This window comes from Sciurus carolinensis, chromosome 3, assembly GCF_902686445.1.
Source record: "Sciurus carolinensis chromosome 3, mSciCar1.2, whole genome shotgun sequence".
NCBI lineage: Eukaryota > Metazoa > Chordata > Mammalia > Rodentia > Sciuridae > Sciurus > Sciurus carolinensis.
The window spans coordinates 112,724,065-112,743,637 of record NC_062215.1 but is presented as its reverse complement, the minus strand read 5'-3'; the positions used below and the strand labels follow the sequence as shown (position 1 = coordinate 112,743,637).

The 19,573-nt window shown below is 34.0% G+C and overlaps 1 protein-coding gene across 1 annotated transcript in view; it reads left to right on the top strand.

The window, feature by feature from the left end:
* Kcnh7 (potassium voltage-gated channel subfamily H member 7) overlaps nt 1–18,449 on the top strand; it is a 467,633-nt gene extending 449,184 nt beyond the window's left edge. The window contains exons 12-15 of the mRNA XM_047545449.1: nt 4,144–4,407; nt 8,990–9,158; nt 15,353–15,545; nt 17,879–18,449. Coding sequence (XP_047401405.1) covers nt 4,144–4,407; nt 8,990–9,158; nt 15,353–15,545; nt 17,879–18,145 — 893 coding nt within the window. The 3' untranslated portion in view covers nt 18,146–18,449. The remainder of the gene's footprint in view (nt 1–4,143; nt 4,408–8,989; nt 9,159–15,352; nt 15,546–17,878) is intronic.
* The last annotated feature ends 1,124 nt before the right edge of the window (nt 18,450–19,573 follow it).

Sequence of the window (19,573 nt, the reverse complement as noted above, 5' to 3'; positions counted from 1 at the left end):
TTTGAAACCTTAGAAAACAGTTTCCTGATCTCAGAAGATTCCATCACTCCTGCTAATAGATTATCACAGTAAGCCTTGTTGTAAAGAAAAAAACTGGCAAAAATTAGAGCAAAAACATAATAAGCAAACAAACAAAAAATTAGTGTTAAAGACATACCCATGGCAACAAAGTGGATGGAAATGAAGATGAAATCATGATCCCATTCTCTTTTGCTTGGGTTTGGATGGCTCCACATGCCTTAGGAGATACACATCTTAAGGGAGGAAGAGAAACTCACATTTTCTCATTAAAAATGTAGTTTTCCAGAAAACAGTATGCAAATGACTTGAACTCACTATGCATCCCATTTCAAAGGATAACAAGTAGCATCATCTCCTTGTATCATTTGTTTAGTGATTTCATCTTGCCATCCAAAAGCCAGTAAATTTGGAAGTTTTTCTCCAAAATAAGACATTTTTATAACTTGTATGAAAGTAACTGATGTAAGGGGTAAATGTACATGTTGATTAATTTGCTTATATAGATTAGGGGAGTTTTAATTCTAGTTTTATTAAACTAATCATTTAAATACATTAAATGATAATTGGTGTCTCTGAATTATCTTTAATAACAAATAAGGATTAGTTTAGTATTATTCATCTTAGTCATATCTACACGCATTTTTTTTCCAACTCTGTGGTGCTACTGTTGACAAAAATTAACAATGTATGTATTTGTGATGTACAATAGGATATTTTGGCTTTTGTATACATTTCAAAATGATTACTGCAATCAAGATAATTGATATGCATATTGCTTTACATATTTATCTTTTCTGTGTGCTTAGAACATTGATGATCTTCTGTCAATAATTTTCAAACATGCCATACATGAACTATAGTCACCATGATAAATCTCTAGAACTTATTCATCCTAATTGAATCTTTGTACCGACATCTCTTGACCAACATCTCCCCAAGTGCATCATTTCTTAGTTCTTAAGAACATGAAATCTTGTGTTTTTATAGAAAAAATAAGATTGTTTGTTTCCCTTTCAACATATCTGCTCTGTAGAGGTACTTGATCTCACATGACTTATATTTCAGCCTCCAACCTTTTGATGAGAATTCTTATAAGGCACTGGCTGGAAATTCCTCAGTTTATCTCAAAATTTTCACCAATGGGAAACATAAAGCTCAAATGCCAAGAAAGTACATAAAATGTTTCTGTTGGATGAAAGTTTATGTCCCCCTGTTGGGTCTGACAACGAAAAATGGTAATTAATCTGAGAGGAAGACTCCATAAAACATGAAGCAATCACCAATGTTCATTACCAGATTGTTTTTGAAATGGAAGGATTTTTTATTATCTTTTCTAAGATGGGTCAGCCACTCTGTCAGGACACTGTTATTCTATCATTTTAAATTCATTCTGAAACTAAAGAGACCCCCATAAAATACATCACAAATGTTTTAGAATTGACACAAAAAGGGGAAGAGATATATGGACAACCAATAGGAATAACAAAGAGAAACAAGGTTTTCAGTAATCAGAATCAGAAAGTAAATTTGACGCTTAAACAGGCCAAAAGTATTCTTTGTAAAATGATGGAATCTAGTGATTATGCAATTTCACCTCTTGAAAAAGAGAAAATGTAAAAACTCCCTCAGATTTCTGTCCTCAGAATACTATTTCTACACAGAGCACGAATAGCATTAAGAAAAAATAGTACCTAATACTATTTAATGTCTATCAAATGATTCAGTTTAAGTAGAAAAAGGCAGAAATGGAGCAGTCCATCAAATCTGGAAGTACCTGGAGGCTAATTATAATGCGTTTTAGCTGCCCAATTTCATGTAGTACATCTGCCAACATCCAGCCTAAGCCCAAGCAGTTTCCATTTTTAATCCACAAATAGATTGTCACTTTAAATTTCACTTTATATGACAGAAAATGAAACCTTAATTTATCTAGTAAGGAATAGAAAAATGTTGTTTCAGTGGAGTTGCATCAAAGCAACAGTTCATGTGGTCTAGATGATAGGCCTGTGAAGCAGAGAAATAAATGTGGGGATTTTCCTCTCTACAAAACTAGAAAAATTAAAAAATATCTCCTTTTTCTTTCTTTTTTAGGATTCTGCTTTTACTTGGAATTTATGCTAGAGGATTTAGGTCCTATGCATAGGGAATAATCCACTCATCTACCATAGTGAACAAAATATTAGTAATTTCTCATTCTCTACATTTTGTCCTGAATTAAAATCTGTGTTATAACAAAACCTAAAAATATATTTTAACTAATGAATCTTGTCCCTAAAAATCCAAAATCAAACATAAGCTAATGAACTAAAACTGGGACCCACATAGTAGGTAAGACAGTATGTAAGACATGTGTAAGGATTTGATATTTTATGGAGTCCCCAAGGCCTCTTGAGCCAAAGAGACAAATGGATTATTAATTTGTGGTATACATTCAATACAAAAGAGATATATGAATTAAAGGTTAATTCAGTTTATATTCAATTCTGCTGGGAAAGAAGATGAAAAATCCAGGCTGGTTCAAATCCCACTGGTGTTCAAGCCATGGACTACAATATGGTTTACTCAGGAAGCAAATTCCTGAAATTCACTGACTTGATATGATGATAATTTAGATGTATGATGTATGAAGTTTTTCCTTTCTGTTTTTTTTTTTTTGGTATCTCCTAACATGAAATTGGTAGCCACTATTTTTTGAGAAAAAAAAAATGCTGTGTTCAAAAAGTGGAGAATGTTGAACAAATTTTCAGAGGGCTTTGGAAGAAAGAAGAAGTTTAAGATAAAGAAGGAGGAAGGGAACAAGAGTGACTTTTAATTAGAGCTGTGTCAGAGACACTGGAGAAACATGTCTCTAAGAATAGCTGATCTGAATGTATATAGCCAATTAGATAAGTGGTTGAGTGGGGACATATAAGTAATGCCAACTAATCATCGATGACTTCCATGTTTGGGACTGAAAAGTCTGTGGTCTTCTCAGCAATGATAGGATCACTGAGCAAGCATGAAATCTTAAAATAAATAATCTGCATTTTATAGATTTCACTTTAATTGACTGAGCATAAACTTGTTAATAACAATTTCACTTCAAAGTTATTTTTAACCTCTATTCATTTTTACTTTGGGCTGCATTCTGGCTTCTTGTATTTTAAGTTATGGCTTAAAAATGAAGAAAAAAAAACCTTTGTTTAATTTCTATGCCATATGGGAATTTTAAAAAGCATTTGGAATTTTCTCTGAAGTGGCCTTAAATCAATTCATTTGGCCTTCTATAAATAACAAAGTAAGCACACTCAGGCACAGAGTAGATGGGGACACTGTCTTCACCATTTCTCTAGAAAATGATAGACCTCTTGGAGTTTTGTTGGTTAGTTATTAGCAGGAGCCAGATGGAGAATTATACTGTCTCCGCAGGACACTAATAGAAACAAGTTCTGAGGTTTGTCTCTGGGTTTTTTCTGCTGAAATATGTTCTAACACAACCTTCAGGGGCTGAAATTATCCTGACATTTCAGTATAAAACAGTCAATATGTACTAGCAACTTTATTGTAATTAGGTAAAACCTACCTCAATTACTATATTTAAGCTATATTCTTTGCATTATGCTACATGACCAAACTTTCTGGAATGTTAAGGCCATTATATGCATTGAACTAAGGTTGAAATTCATCTGGCAAGCTTTTAATACAAGGAGGCTTCCGATTTTGACCTTTGCAATGTGTGAATGACTGCCATAGATGATAAAGCATGGAGGTTAAAAACAAATAAAAGTTGCATAGTAGTGATATTTTAGAATTGGGACACATTTTTCCTTGTCTTTTTCATTTCCCTAAAGAGACAGTGCACAAGAGTCTAAGAATACAAATGAAAGTTGAGCATGTATAAGTAAGTTTGCAGGTTATCTTATAGTTTGCTCTGAGACCTTAACTTTCCTGTTCTAAAATTTCTTTTAAGTTTGAAATGAATAATTTATCTCATTAGGACAGTCTAATATCCCCTATTTTAAAAAAAAGTCTCCAAGCAACTACATTTATAATAGGAAAAGGGTAGTTTGTATGTAGCTAATTAGTGTATGTAGCATGCATGGTGTCTCATATTTTATTATCTACTATACCTTTTTTCTGTAGATTTTGGCAAAGAAAGCAGTACAAATGATCCTGAAGATTCTGCAGATACCATAAGGCATTATCAGAGTTCCAAGAAACACTTTGAAGAGAAAAAAAGTAGATCATCATCTTTCATCTCCTCCATTGATGATGAACACAAGCCACTCTTCTCAGGAATCGTAGACTCTACTCCAAGAACAGGGAAAGCAGCTGGGCTCCATTTTGAAGAAGTAATGCCCACCTCAGGAAGAATTCACGTCAATAAAAAAAGCCACTCTTGCAAAGGTAATCCAGAATCAGGAATCAGGTTGTCTCTCCTCAGTGCTAAACAGACAATAGTGATTTTTCACAAATTAAGAACTGTACCAACACATATTAATCTAATCTTTCCAATTCATGAAATGTCTGTAAAGAGTTGAGATTTGAGACCATCTACAACATGGTGTTTGCATAGTTCTAGAATAAATGTCAATTGTTTCCAAAGAATGTCAGCATGAGAGGTATTTGTGGTCAACTAGGTATAACTATAGGTAGAAAGCTGTGGGAAAGCCTATTGAAGTTCCTATGTGGAGAGAATATCCATGACTATTTTAAGAAAGTTAACTGGTTGGTTCTTTATATATATCTTCTGTACCAATTTCTTATTCCCAAAACTATAGTTTTAAAATTTCAAAAGTCAATGCAATCATACTATAATACATGCCAAAAAGAATCATTGTACTGTGAATTATGACAAAACAAGAGAACTATCCTGAATAAAGTATACTCTCTGTTTTTCTTTTTTTGTACTGGGATTTGAGCCCACAGGTGCTTTACCACTGAGCTATGTCCCCAGTTCTTTTTATTTTTTATTTTGAGACAGGAGTCCAAAACCAAATCTGTCATTTGCTCCCTTTATGACTTGGGATATGTGATTTAACAAATTTCTTAAGACACAGTTGTATTTTAAAAATATACTAATAATAGTATCCACCCAATTCATTGGTTATGATTATTAACCAAATTAAAGTATAAGTGACTTTCTCTGAAATAAAATCCCCAACCTATTTAGTATTTTCTCATAGGTTTTACTTTTCCATCTTTCAATCTATTTAATATGTCTCTGGATGCATAAAAATATACATATTAAGAAAGCATAAGAAAACATCAAAAAATATAACAAAAATGAAGAAAAAATAAGATGTTTTGACTTGGCAGGATAACAAACTTATAGCACAAAGTAAGTACATATTATCTATTATCACACCATTATACCAAAGGATTATATCTAACAACAAAGGTTTTATTAAATCTAGGATGTTTAGGCTTTATATTTTTCCAGAGTTACTTTCCATATCATGTGATCAGCTTTTGCCATGATCTCACATGGAAATAAGCTAAGAATATATGCAAATGTCCTCTGGACAATCAAAATTCTTGATGAAGTGAATGAAAATAGTACCTCATTTATCACAGTGGAAGAATGGAATATTAGATGTGATTACCAAATGTCCCATTTTAGTTATTTATGAAAATGGATTCTGAGAAGTGCTAAGAATAGAAACAAGTTGTATCATGGAAGTCAAAAGTTCCAAAGAACTTGCTGAACAATCTCTACTATATCTAAAAGTCAGCCTAATGTGGGCCTATTGGAAAAAAAAAAAAAAAGTGCTTTTTTGTTGTTTTCTTCTTTAGTGTTTCTTCTTTAGTGTTTACACTCCTAAGTGACAAGTCATTAAAGATATATTTTGGGGACTTTATTTGACATTATAACGATTCTCCCTGATAGTGAATTCTAATACCTTTCATCTTATATTTTTCTTTGCTACTTCTTCCAATATTTAATTAACTATTCTAAGTGTCCCATAAGAAAAATAATATTCTAACAATTTTAACATCTCTAAGTTTTTAATTTAAAAAAATGTTCAGTATAACACCTATTCAGACAATAACTAATTAGCTTGGAAATGCAGAACTAAATATGCCTGTCAATTAAATAACCATAATTGATGCCATATAACTTCAATCAGGGTGATTGTTAACGTGACTAATTAATACGACTATCCAATAGAGAATTTTAAAATTGATCACTGCAAATTTTATTCCCTAATGACTTTTAAGGTGAAATCCTGTTTAATGTTCAAAACTTTAATAATACGTAAGATGTAGCTGTAACTGCCACAGATTGAACTACTAAATCCTCACAAAGTTTTGTTTCAACATTAATAGGAAATTTCACTCCCTTGTATTCCTGGAATTTGTCATATTGAATCCAACAGACAAGCGATTCACAGCACATTAAAGCAAAACTAAAAAAGGAAAGATGGAAAAAAAAAAAAAGATTAAGTGAACTCTGATTCTACTTATATTGAGGTCGAAAGTTGACTCTAGGAAAATTGTGTACCAGAGTAAAGTTAGTTTACTTTCTGCTCATCCATTTGGAGAAATGTGTCTTGCAACTATAGCAACATTTTCCAAGGCAACCAAGTGCAGATTCTTTCTAAGCTATATTTAGAAAGTGTCTACAAGGATGTTCATTTGATTAAGACCACTAGCCAGGATTTCACCTTTGAACTCCTCATTTTTTATATTCCTGTTAAAAACAAGCTAATCACATATCTCTAGGTTTTAATAAAAGAGTAAATTATAATCAAGGAAGCTTCTGTCTCACAGTATACATTTCATTCGTTTCTGCTAGGATAATCATTTTTTTCTTGAGCACTGGAGTAAAAATATTATCCTCCATAATTTATTACATGTGATTCACCCTTGCCATTTAAAAATCAATTTATTACATATGATTTGAAAAGGAGAGAGCTGTTAAGCATATGCAGAAATTCTGTATGCTTTTTTGGCACAAAACTTATGAGCACAACATGTAATTTCAATCCTATCAGTTCTTGGCTGTTCTAAAGAAATGTTCATACATGAACTGGCTATCAGGACTAGACAGGGACAAGTGTTGGCAGCACCAAAACATTTATATGTGTTCTGATGCTTACTTGGCATTGCTAGCCCAAAGTTGAAACCTGGTTTACTATTATATTATCGTTTTGCATTTTAAATTGGTTCACATTTCTGTGATAACAAGTCATACTTCTCAGTAAAAGTCTGCTGATAAATTACTTAAAACTCCAGCAATATCATTTTTCTATGTTGTTATATTTTGTCATGTTTGATAAAATATCAAAAGAAAAAACAAGCTATCACTCTCAAAACCAAAGCTAAACACCAGAATCTTGAGGGTAAGGAAGCCATAACCAGGAGCTTTTCTGGAGTTCCTTGTAAGTTCTCTGAGATTTGTTACTCATTTCCACAGAGCAAGGAACCCTTGTCTTATATTTTTCTCATGTTGTCTTTGGATATGCTTCTTCTACTGAGACTGAAATTATAGGCACCTGATTATAAAAATTTCTGTGTATTCAGTGATAATCTTTATAGTGAGAGAAAACCCATGAAGCAAGAATACAGAAGGTGTTTTTTGTCTTCTACTTATTAAAAAAGGGTGCATTTGAGCTCTCTGTACTTTTAGAGAAACTATGGGAAAGGAAGTCTTACTCTGTTCCCTATTTCTAGAATCATAAGCTAATCCTAACCAATTGTTACTTTCTATTGAACTTTTAAAAATTACTAGGAATATAAATTCCAAAACTCTATATAAATTTTCTCAATGTCTTATCATAGGAATTTGTCAAGATTTTGCTTGTCTTTCTATCAAACATAAATCACTTTCTCTAATTCAAAGTTATTTCCATGTGAAAGGGAATACCAGCTTGATATAATCCTTCACTTCCATCATGCCTCCCAAAAGGAAAAAAACAAAAATTGTTTTCTTTATCTCTTAAATAAACTCCCAGCTTTATTCTTATCTTTTCATGGGTTTTATTTTCAACTCTTTAATAACTTTTATAGAGGGTAAGAAGCATAACAAAATCATTAGAAGTATGTAAGTAACACAGGAAGGATAATTTTTCCCCCAAATAGTGATGGTTTGAAAATACAGCTCTTAGGAGAAAAAGTAAATTAAAAGATGTTAAAAAATAAATCTCTGGATGAAAAAAATGACCACCAAGTTGCTAAGACTGAATGCAAGTTCAGGGGCTTTGTCTCCTTCCTCTTCAAGTTCTCCACATTTAGCATAGTGTCTGGCACATAACAGACACCCAAAGATTGGAAAGGGGGACTGGAACAAATAAACTGTTTAAAGTACACTAATAGAAATCTATATAAAAAGAGCCACAAAAACCCATTGAAGAACAATGTGATGATATTAAAATATAGTGCAGAAGGAGCAGCGAAGAAGCATAGAAACATGGAGCAGTAACTCATGATTGGAAGACTTTAAAACTGTTCCTCCCTTTAATAGTTTGTGACTCCTTGGCTGTACTTAGAGTTGGGCTGACTGAGAATTTACCCTGGAAGATCAGCAGTTCCTTTGCAGTTTTCTCCTGGATCATAAAGAATGCTTATTATTCTGTAGGAAAAAAGTCCTAAATATCTTAAATGTTAAAAGAAACAGTCTAAACAAAACATGTTATTTCCTCTCAAATTCAAAAGCACGAAACCATTGTGCTCTAATCAATTATGGTTCCATTCATAACTTCTTATAGCACCAATAGAAAGAAGACTAAATCTTAACCAAGATTCCTGACCTTCTATAAGATATTAATGCTATGAAAACGGATGTGGGAGGTAAGGCAGGCAGGGTAAGAATAGGACCCCGCCACCAATTGGTCTTGGCCCCTGATTATTGTCCCTGAATCCCTTTGGTCCTCTGACTCCTGGGTTATATCCTGAGATCCTTTGCAGCTTGTGTTGTGGGTATATGTGGTTTCTGAGGCAAAGGAGTGTCCGAAGAAGTTGATGTCTAACTTGCTGTCTTCCACAGATATCACTGACACACAAAGCTGGGAAAGAGACAATGCCAGGGCTCAGCCTGAAGAGTGTAGTCCCTCAGCACTTCAGCGAGCTGCCTGGGGAATCTCTGAAACTGAAAGTGACCTCACCTATGGAGAAGTGGAGCAAAGATTAGATTTGCTTCAAGAGCAGCTTAACAGGTATCAGCAGGGGTGGGGCCAAAGGAGATTATGATGCAAGCCATTAGATATGTCGGTCTAGCTTTGCTCCTAGTAAATGCCTCTTATTGCAATTCCCATATTTTCCATACATACTTATTTAAAATAATTCCAGAAATTGACAGAATTATCAATTTGTGTTGCAAGGAGCATTTATTTATACTTTATATTTTGAGCAATATATATCCTATTTTTTTCTTTCTTTATCTTAAAATTAGTATATCACCATCACTGGCTAACTTCCTTCAAAATAATTCATATTTAATTTGTTAACTAATGACTTTCTGCTTTTAATCCTCCTTTTATGCTTTATAGTTGTTTCTGGTAATTTAGCCAGGCTTTATGGTATTTTAAAAATACCAAAATAGTGAATTAAACATATAGTTCTTAGTCAATTTTATCAAAAAATGTGAATTAATTAAGAATCTCACAAATTAAAGATCAGAACCTTTCCATTTCCTTCATCTTTGATCTAAACTGATTAATATGAAGAATAAATTTTGGTTTTAGGCAGGAGGTAACTATTTCACACAAGTCTGGCCAGGTCTTTAAAATGAAGTTGGTTAAAAAGAATCAGAAAACAGGTAAGACTGAGTGTGACTCAGTAGCTGCTTTGTGTTTCATTTGGGAATTTGCCTTGATCCAATAGTAACCTTCAAGTATACCATAGCCACAGACAAAACTGCATGGACTAAGTTAAAATGCTTAAATCACTGGGATTTAAGAACTAGATGGGGCAACTGATTTATTTTAAATAAATGCAAATATGGTAAAAGAACTACACTACCTGAATCCTGGTTTAGACAATGTTCATACATCAACCTTTTCCTGTCCATGGTACAAGGACCAAAACTGACCTTTCCCCAGAGACAAAAACCAAAGTATCTTGTGCCAGTGTCCTGCATCATGTCTACAAAAGAAACACAAGACCTGATACACCTGACCACAGCTGTGGTTCTTGAGTTAGCCTGCACAACAGTCATGTGTTTTATTAGCCTTTAGTAGGTAGAGCACGTGGGGAGCCAGAATGAGACACTGGGTGTCCCTAATGGATGATCAAATGTTAGGGAGGCAGCTGTCTTCCCAGAGGCAACATGGGAAAAACTTTTTCTTTCTGTCTCTTGTTGGGTGCATCATATTTCTATTCTATCTTTGCTATACCTTACTGGGTACTAGCATTCATGTGTGAATTTAATGAATTTAATGTATCTTGTGAATTCTGCCCATGTCTAACAAGGTACTTGTTTACCCATCTATAGTTAGCATATCTGAGTTTTGCATATACCACATAAACTACAGGTTTACTTACTATCTATGATTAATATTTCCTAGGTATTCTATCCATGCTGGTGATAGTCATGGTGGAAGTTGAAAAAATAAGTGATTGGGTGAATGACACGTGACAAGGGAAGCAGTGATTTCTTTAGCATAATGATAACAGTACAAATTAGTTAACCTAAATAAAAGTCTTAACTAGTTTTTAAACTACTTACAGAATGACAGGGCATTTATATAAACTTTCCTAGTCTCAGTTTTCTATTTTTACTCACACCTACTTGCAATGCTTTTGTAAGAACAGAAATAATACATGGTCATCCCTTGGTATTCAAAGGGGATTGATCCAGGACCTCCCTTGGGTACCAAAGTCCCTGGATATTAAATGTCCCTTTTGAAAAATAGCATAGTATCTGCATATATACACATCCTTCCATATACTTTACATCATCTCTAGATTACTTATAGTATCTAAGCAAAAGTAAATGCCATGTAAATAATTGGTATGGTATATTGTTTAGTGAATAATGGCAAGGAAAAAGTCTCTTGTGCCCACTAAAAGTGCAATTTCTTTTCAAATATGTTCAATATGTGCTCAATTGAATCTCCAGTACAGAACATAAAGATACAGAGGGCTGACTGCTTAGAGACTACACCTGCTATGCCCTGTGGAAATGTACTTGGAGCAAGATAAAATTTGATCACCAATGAACTTCACTTCTATTACTGGTGTTCATTTGAGTGTATTCTCTTACTTCACACATATTTCTGGACTTGAACCTTCCTTTAGGACCAAAATTGAGATTTCAGTGACCCCTTGTTGCCATTAATAATAATAAGAGTTGTTATGAGTTTATCACTTCAAGCATATATATATATGATAATCTCATATATATATATATATATATATATATATAGTATATATATAAGATGTATATCTATGTCTGTCTATCTATCTATCATGTACTAGGAATTGAACCCAGGGATGCTTTACCACTGAGCTACATCCCAGCTTTTTTTCTTTTTCTTTTATCAAATTTTGAGACAGGTTCTCACTAAGTTGCTTGGAGCCTTGCTAAATTGTTGAGACTGGCCTTAAACTTGTGACTCTCCTACCTTAGCCTCCCAAGTCACTGGGATTACAGGTGTGCACCACCACATCCAGCTAGTATATTATGTTTCTATGAATTTTCCACAGTCAAAACAGAAGTTAAATTTCTTTTAATACTTGTGTATATATTTTCTGAACATTTTGAATTGTTATCACCATTACTATTTCTTGTTTTTTCTATCTCTATTATTTTCGCATTTTATTTCCTAAGTAAGTTTAGCCTATTTTAAAATTCAAAAAGTTACATTTTTACTGCACTCACATCTCCAAAAACTTCTTTCTTCTACTTTGTTCTGTAAGAGAAATATCTGGGAAATAAATTTGAAGAGGGCAACTTAACTCAGGATCTGCTTCACAGAGGTACAATCCTGGGACATGTTCTAGAGTTGGGTCTACCCTATTTGACTTTGGCATTTGTTCAGATGTAAAACTGTATATTCTCATGCCATTGTCTCATCTAAATACAATATTCAATTCACAGTGCAATAAAAACCAAAATAAACAGTCGATCTTGAATGGTTCTTGCTATTGCCTCTTCTCTTCTTTAATGTCCAAGCTATATGTAGAGTAGAGTTAAAGGTTTACATAGGCCAGGCGAGATGATGCATGCCTGTAATCCCAGCAGCTCAGGAGACTGAGGCAGGAGGATCAATAGTTCAAAGCCAGCCTCAGCAAAAGTGAGGCACTAAAGCAACTCAGTGAGACCCTGTACTCTAAAATAAAATACAAAAAAGGGATGGGGATGTAGCTCAGTGGTTGAGTGCCCCTGAGTTTAGTTCCGGGTATCCCCCCAAAAAAAGGTTTACATATATGTATATATGTATGTGTGTATATGTGTGTGTGTGTGTGTGTATGTACCCTAGAGATATACATAATTAGATGTTATTAATACTCAATTCTTCAGCAATACTTCTCAAACTTTAATGTGCATTGGGATCACCTGGGGATCTTGTTAAAATGAAGTTTCTAAGTGGATTGATAAGTCTAGAATTGGCAGACACCACATTCTAACAAGCTCCCAGGGATGTCCAATGTTTCTGGCTTAGGGAGACACATTGAGAAAAGAGAATTAGAAAATGTAAAAATTGAGTAATGACTCCTTCCACTGTAGAACATCCAGAGCAATTTGTCTGTATGCCTCTAGTATGACATTGAGCACCTGCTTCATCTAGTGTTAGTTATTCATGCACTTCCTTCATTTTTTTCTCCCTAAGTGATCAGCTCCTGACAGCACTGAGCTCAGATTCCACATTTATTCACCATCGTATTCTCCCCTAAACTTCTACCTATTACCATTCCTGGTATAGAGTTGGTCTTTGAATGAGTGAATGAAAATATTCATTTTCAACAACTTTATAGCTATCCTGATAAAAAAATAAAATTCCAAAACTAGGTCATTTTCTATTTAAAGACTAAGACCAAGCTGAATTATTGTTTAATTCTCTGTAATTCCTCCTGAGTAAAGCACATAATTTGGTTTCAGTAAGAGTCCACTGTAATTAAGTCAATAGACTCTAATCATAAAACATAAAAACATAATCCTATGCATAGTAAAGAAAGTTTTTACTACAGCTCCTCTTTGTTGAACTACTCCAAATTTCATTTAACCAGTTAATAAGACAAAACTAAGTATTCAAAATCAATGCAGAAGGGAGACCATCCACAAGACTAAGGCTCAGCAGTAAAAAGTAGGATATTTACAGGATTTTGAGTTTGGGCCTGTCAAGGTAAGGAACTGATTGAAATTGGACAAATACATGACATAATCCATCTGGAGTAACAGGCTCAGGTGGTGAGAAACTTGAAGCAAGTCTTGTATGAATTAAGTTTTGCTATTGTAAGAGGTTCCTGATGATCACACAGCTATCTCCATTGAGTTTATTTATAAAAAATTCCTGGAGTAGTGAAGTTATTTATTGGTGTAATCTTACTTTTTCCAAGCAAAGTATTCCCAGAATGGACAAGGTGGATATAGTGGTCTACACTCTTAACTAAATTATTTCAATATGAATGGTCTCTGGTCTCACCCTTCAGCTACTACTTTAACTGTACGTGCCGTTCTTGTGTGCATGAGGCCCACTTAGGGCCACAGGTTGCTGGGCCTGTGGATACTGAAGCAGTACCTCTGATAGATTTTTCTCTCAGGCACATGATTCAAATAGATAAAAATGCATGATAAAAAGATCCTGTTTCTCAGAGACTGCTACTGTTTAAGATTTTTACAGGATTCAAAAACATCATAATTTTTGTCCATTGGGTCTTGAATCCCACTGAAATTTTTATCTCAGCTCCCAAACCCTTTATATTCAATGACCTATGTTGGCTATAATGGTAATGATAATAAATGTCATGTAAGCTGCTTACTATTAAAAGTTATTAAAAATGAGGTGAATTATTTCATCTCAGAAATATTTATGATGAATTTTGTGAAATTTTCTTCATGAGCTCAGAGAAGAGGGGAGGTAACTCTGAATGAGCTAAATATGTTAAGATTTGGGGATACAGATCAACTTTGAGATGGACCTCAAAGAATAAAAAGGAAAATTGATTCATAACAATAAAATAATGGATCTGTTTAGTGGGTACTATAAAAATTAAATCAGACTTGCAGGTAACAAGTAGGTAAATCGGTTGGACAATTCAGTGTCCCTTTTTGGTGTGTGGCATTGGCATTTTCAAGGCATAATCAGGTGTAGTTTAAGGGCTGCTGGCTTAGAAGACACGGAGCTATCTAGCTGTATTTATCAACTATAGAAAACCTTTAAGAATATGTGATTATGATTCTCAGAAGGAAGATTTGAGTGTTAATATTAAAAAGTAAAAATAAAATACTGATCTTTCCTAAGTTTTCTACATTTCTTTGCTTTTCTTTCAAATCACAGGCTAATTTACTCCACAAATACAGCATATATTTAATAAGGCAAATTTAGTTCAAAGATTGATCTTTTCTTTGCATTTTTTTCATTCAGAGGTAAAACAATGAGAATAAGTGAAAGAGCTAAAAGAACTCTCTATAAAGGTATATGGCCCAAATTTTCTGCTTTTATGCCCATGGAATTTCCTCTGTCGTTAATGGTGTTAACACACACAGCAGAGGGGAGTCAGACCAATCGTATTTGCCATTTTCCTTTGAAACTTAATTTAAAATTAGAATGAAATTAATAAGCCAGTGAGTTACTTGTAAGTTTTTTAGGAAACAATAGCCATACTGGCTGTTGTGCAAACCTGAGGGACATAGAAGCAAGTGGATTTTTACATTTCCTCTTCTTAAATATCAATTCCCAATAGATGGGAAAGGAATTTAGCACTTAACATCATTTAACATTAAAGAAAGAATACAATCAATAATAAACAATACTTGCTATGAATATAAGAAGGAAAAGATTAATTAACAATAATATAAATTTGAAACACTTAAGAAATATTCCTGAAATTTTTGTAACTATGAAAGAAATATAAAAGCAAAGACAATTACTGATTAAAAATAGATTCTCAGCATGTTTTACATTTGGAAATCAAGAAACATTAGTACAAATACAGTCTTTTCCCTTCATTTGTATTTCTATTAATTCGCTTTAAGTGAGAAGCAAAGTAATGCTCTTTGTTGGAATCATTAGTGAGACACAGAAAATGAGCATCAGCTAGGAAAGCATCCCTGTGCTCCCTCTCCTGTCCTTCTTGTTTAAAGCAGGCCATGTCTTCTTGGTTGGTAGTGCTGAAGTTTATTCAGATGCTCTTGCAATTCTGGACTGTTTTAGAATTCTTTCTCTTTTTTCTGTCCGTCCTACAGACTTGAATCCCAAATGACTGCTGATATCCAGACCATCTTACAGCTGCTGCAGAAACAAACTACTGTGGTCCCCCCAGCCTACAGTATGGTAACTGCAGGAGCAGAGTATCAGAGACCCATCCTCCGCCTGATGAGAACCAGCCATCCCATAGCATCCATTAAAACGGACCGAAGTTTCAGCCCTTCCTCACAAGTAAGTGTAGATGCTATTCAACCAAGAGTATTTCTCAAAGTGTGTTTCCAGGGACCGCTTGAATAAGTTACTTGGAATGCTGCAGAAAGTAGATTTCCATCCCCATCAGTCTTTCTACTCAACTAGGATTTTTGAAAATGGGCTCTGTAATCTGTATTGTGTGCCTTTAAAGTTAGAGAGAATGGACATGGAAGAATAATTTTAAACATTATCATTTTTTAAAATGAATGCTCTTTTCAAGAATCAACCTAAGTAACTTTAGATGCCGTAGAGATTTGAAAGCTGAGAAATAACTCTAGATCCAAAAGGTGCATTAGAGGAAAAAGTTTGTTATTCGCTACACTGATAAGGATGGGGGCGAGTATGGATCTCAGGAAGAAATGAAATAGCAGTTGGCCAGATTACAAACTGAGGTTCAAATTATCGTAGTCTGTGCCCCACCCACCAGAGATCTCTAAATTTTTTCACAAGTATGATAGGCATGGCAAAAGGGGTAGTATGAAGTGTCTTTTGTCTTGTCTCTGAAGCCCTCCAAGGGGACTCTTTTGAATTTTTTATTATTCTTTTTAGATATGCTGACAGTAGAGTGTATTTTGACATATTATATATGCATGGAGTATAACTTACTTTAACTAGGATCCCATTCTTGTGGTTGTACATGATGTGGAGTTTCACCCGTCATGTATTCATATATGAACATAAGAAAGTTATGTCCAATTCATTCTACTGTCTTTCCTATTTCCATCCCTTCTCCCTTCCTCTTATTCCCCCTTGACTAATCCAATGAACATCTGTTCTCTCCATCCCCTTATTGTGTGTTACCATCCACATATCAAAGAGAACATTTGGTTTTTGGTTTTTGGGGACTGGCTTATTTCACACAGCATGATAGTCTCCATTTCCATCCATTTACCAGCAAATGCCATAATTTCATTTTTCTTTACAGCTGAGTAATACTCCATTGTGTATATATACCACATTTTCTTTAACATTCATCTGTTGAAGGGCACCTAGGTTGGTTCCATACTTTGGCTATTATGAATTGAGCTGCCATAAACATTTATGTGGCCGTATCACTGTAGTATGCTGATTAAGTCTTTTGGGTATAAGCTGAGGAGTGGGATAACTGGATCAAATAGTGGTTCCACTCCATGTTTTCTAAGGAATTTCCATGCTGCTTTCCATAGTGGTTGCACCAATATGCAGTCCCAACAGTAATGTATGAGTGTACCTTTTCCCCACATCCTTACCGATATTTATTGTTTCTGTATTCTTGATAACTTCCATTCCAACTGAAATGAGATGGAATCTCAGTCTAATTTTAATTTGAATTTCTCTAATTGCTAAAGATTTTGAAAATTTTTTCATATATTTGTTGACCATTTGTATTTCATATTTCCTCTTCTATGAAGTGCCTGTTCAGTTCCTTTGCCCTTTTATTGATTGGGCTATTTTTCTTTGGTTTTTTGTTTTGTTTTATTTTGTTTTGTTTTTGTTTTTTTTACTTTTTTGTATATCTTAGAGATTAATGCTCTATCTGGCAAAGATTTTTCTCCCATTCTGTAGGCTCTCTGTTCACGTTCTTGATTGCTTCCTTTGTACCTTTTGAACTTTTTAATATCATAAGTTTAACTCCATTGGAATTCCATCGTGGACATTGGCTTTAAATACTTAAACATCATGGCCAAATTATACCAAAAAATGATGCTTTCAACAAGGATTTATAGAATAACCTTGTAAAAGTTTTTTAAATGTTTGGTAAGTTACTGTAAAACATTCTAGGTAATGAAATCACATTAATAACAGATGTGACAGAGGGGAAGTAATAGCAATCTTTTTAAAATGTGAAAACAGACATTATCTTTAGTTTTTAATGGCTTGAAAATATGTAAAACTATGTATTTCTTTCTTTGTTTTCAGAGGATTCAAATAGTATCATCAGACAGGAGTGATGATTTTACTTCCTTTCTTTTATTCTCTTCTTCCCTCCCCAACCAATGTAATCTCCAAGTGACCATAATTTCCATCACAGCTCTGTCTTAAATTTTGAGTTAAACTTATTTTGAAAACTCAAAGCAAGGTAGTATTTTTAAAACTCAGATCATTTTGATGCCAGAGTAAACTTAAAGTTCTTAGAATTGTTCAGGATTATCTAAATTGATCATGGGGCCTCCAATGTCTTGACCATTTTAGGACAGAAACCCTGGTTAATTCAACACCACTGATAAGATTAACAGAAGGGGGGGGTGGGGAACTTACTTGGATTTTATAAATTAATTTTAGATGACTGTTGGTGTGAATTATAAAAATGTGTTCTCTTTTCTTTCTATCAGTGTCCTGAATTTCTAGACCTTGAAAAATCCAAACTTAAATCCAAAGAATCCCTTTCAAGTGGAGTGCATCTGAACACAGCTTCAGAAGACAACTTGACTTCACTTTTAAAACAAGACAGTGATGTCTCTCTAGAGCTTCACCTGCGGCAAAGAAAAACTTACCTTCACCCAATAAGGCATCCTTCTTTGCCAGATTCTTCCTTAAGCACTGTAGGAATCTTGGGTCTTCATAGGCATGTTTCTGATCCTGGTCTTCCAGGAAAATAATCATTTTGTACTATTTACTCCACATACAATGTAAGTGCTTTTAATGGCTGTTTTCCTTTTTGTATTTAAATCCTCTCTACTTGACTCAGGGGCTCAAAAGGTACCATTATATGCAAAAGTACTGTATATTTTCCTAAATTGAAGCTTGTAGTAAGGTAAAATTGAGCAGTTAAGATGTAAATATACCTAAGAACTTTTGGTTCCAATTGTTAAAACTGCCAGCATCTCAAGGCACCTTATTTTTTATTTTTATTTTTAAAATCATCTGCATGTTAGGAAACTCCAGTTTCTCTTGCATGGAGACTCCTATTTATTGCTTTTACTAAACCAGTACTTTGTTATGAAAATGCCTTCCAAGCAAATAAGAAACCAAGGGATAAAACTGTTCTTGGATGCAACTCAGATGATCCTCAACTTATGGATGTTCAAGAGGGATAAAGGGAACTTAGTCACTTTTGAGAATTGATATCCTTCTGTATTAAGATGTTTATAATTGCTTACATTCATTTCCCCCTACTGAAAAAGAAAATGCAAATTTTGAGAATTATAGTCTCAGACAGCAAAACAAGATAGACCATATTAGAGGGGCAGAAAATATAAATTTTTCTCAAATTTGTAGTGAAGATATACCTCTGTAACAAAAGGAAGAAGATTAACAAAAGAAACATAAGCACATTTATTACTGAGAGCAGTTCAGAAGTAACTCAAGGCAGTGACTTAGTGACATAGCTTATATAAGATCTTCAGCAAAGAAAATATATTTTAGAGAAGTAACAGGACAAAGAAGAAAGTTCCAGGTTTCCAAAGGCGGGAAAACCGTGGGAAGGAGTAAAGTCTGCTCCCAGATTTCTCTGGAGCTTGCAATCTCTGAGTTGATAAGCAATCTGCTGTAATGGAGAATTTACATCCTGTCTTTGGGCAGGAAGGTGGGAGGAAAATAGAAAGACCTTTTGTTTTTATGAATCTCTGTCCTGATTTTAGGCAAACAGATTGAGAAGGCAGAAAACTCCCCTGCATTTTTGTTGTCTTCAGCAACAATCTCTTATATTTTGGAGGGAAGTATTTTCATTTCTTTCAACATGAATACAGAACAACATTAATGAGAATAAAAAGGTCTTTCTATTTAAAATTCTGTCACTAACTGCATTCACAAAACATCTGAAATAGTTTACATTCACACATTTTCTTGAAGGCTAAAATATAAGTTTCTTGAATTTTTCTTTTTAGGGGGAGAGGATCTTCTTTTAAGAATTGCTGAAGTATGACTGATACAAACTGATGATCACAGTTTTTTTTCCCAAATTCATATTGTAGGGCAATCCTAAATTTGATCAAAATGGTGGACCCACACAGTTTTCTTTTCCAAGAATGCTAAAAGAATTTTTTCAAAGAACATGCAATTTCACGTGCATGGTCTATCTTTCAAAA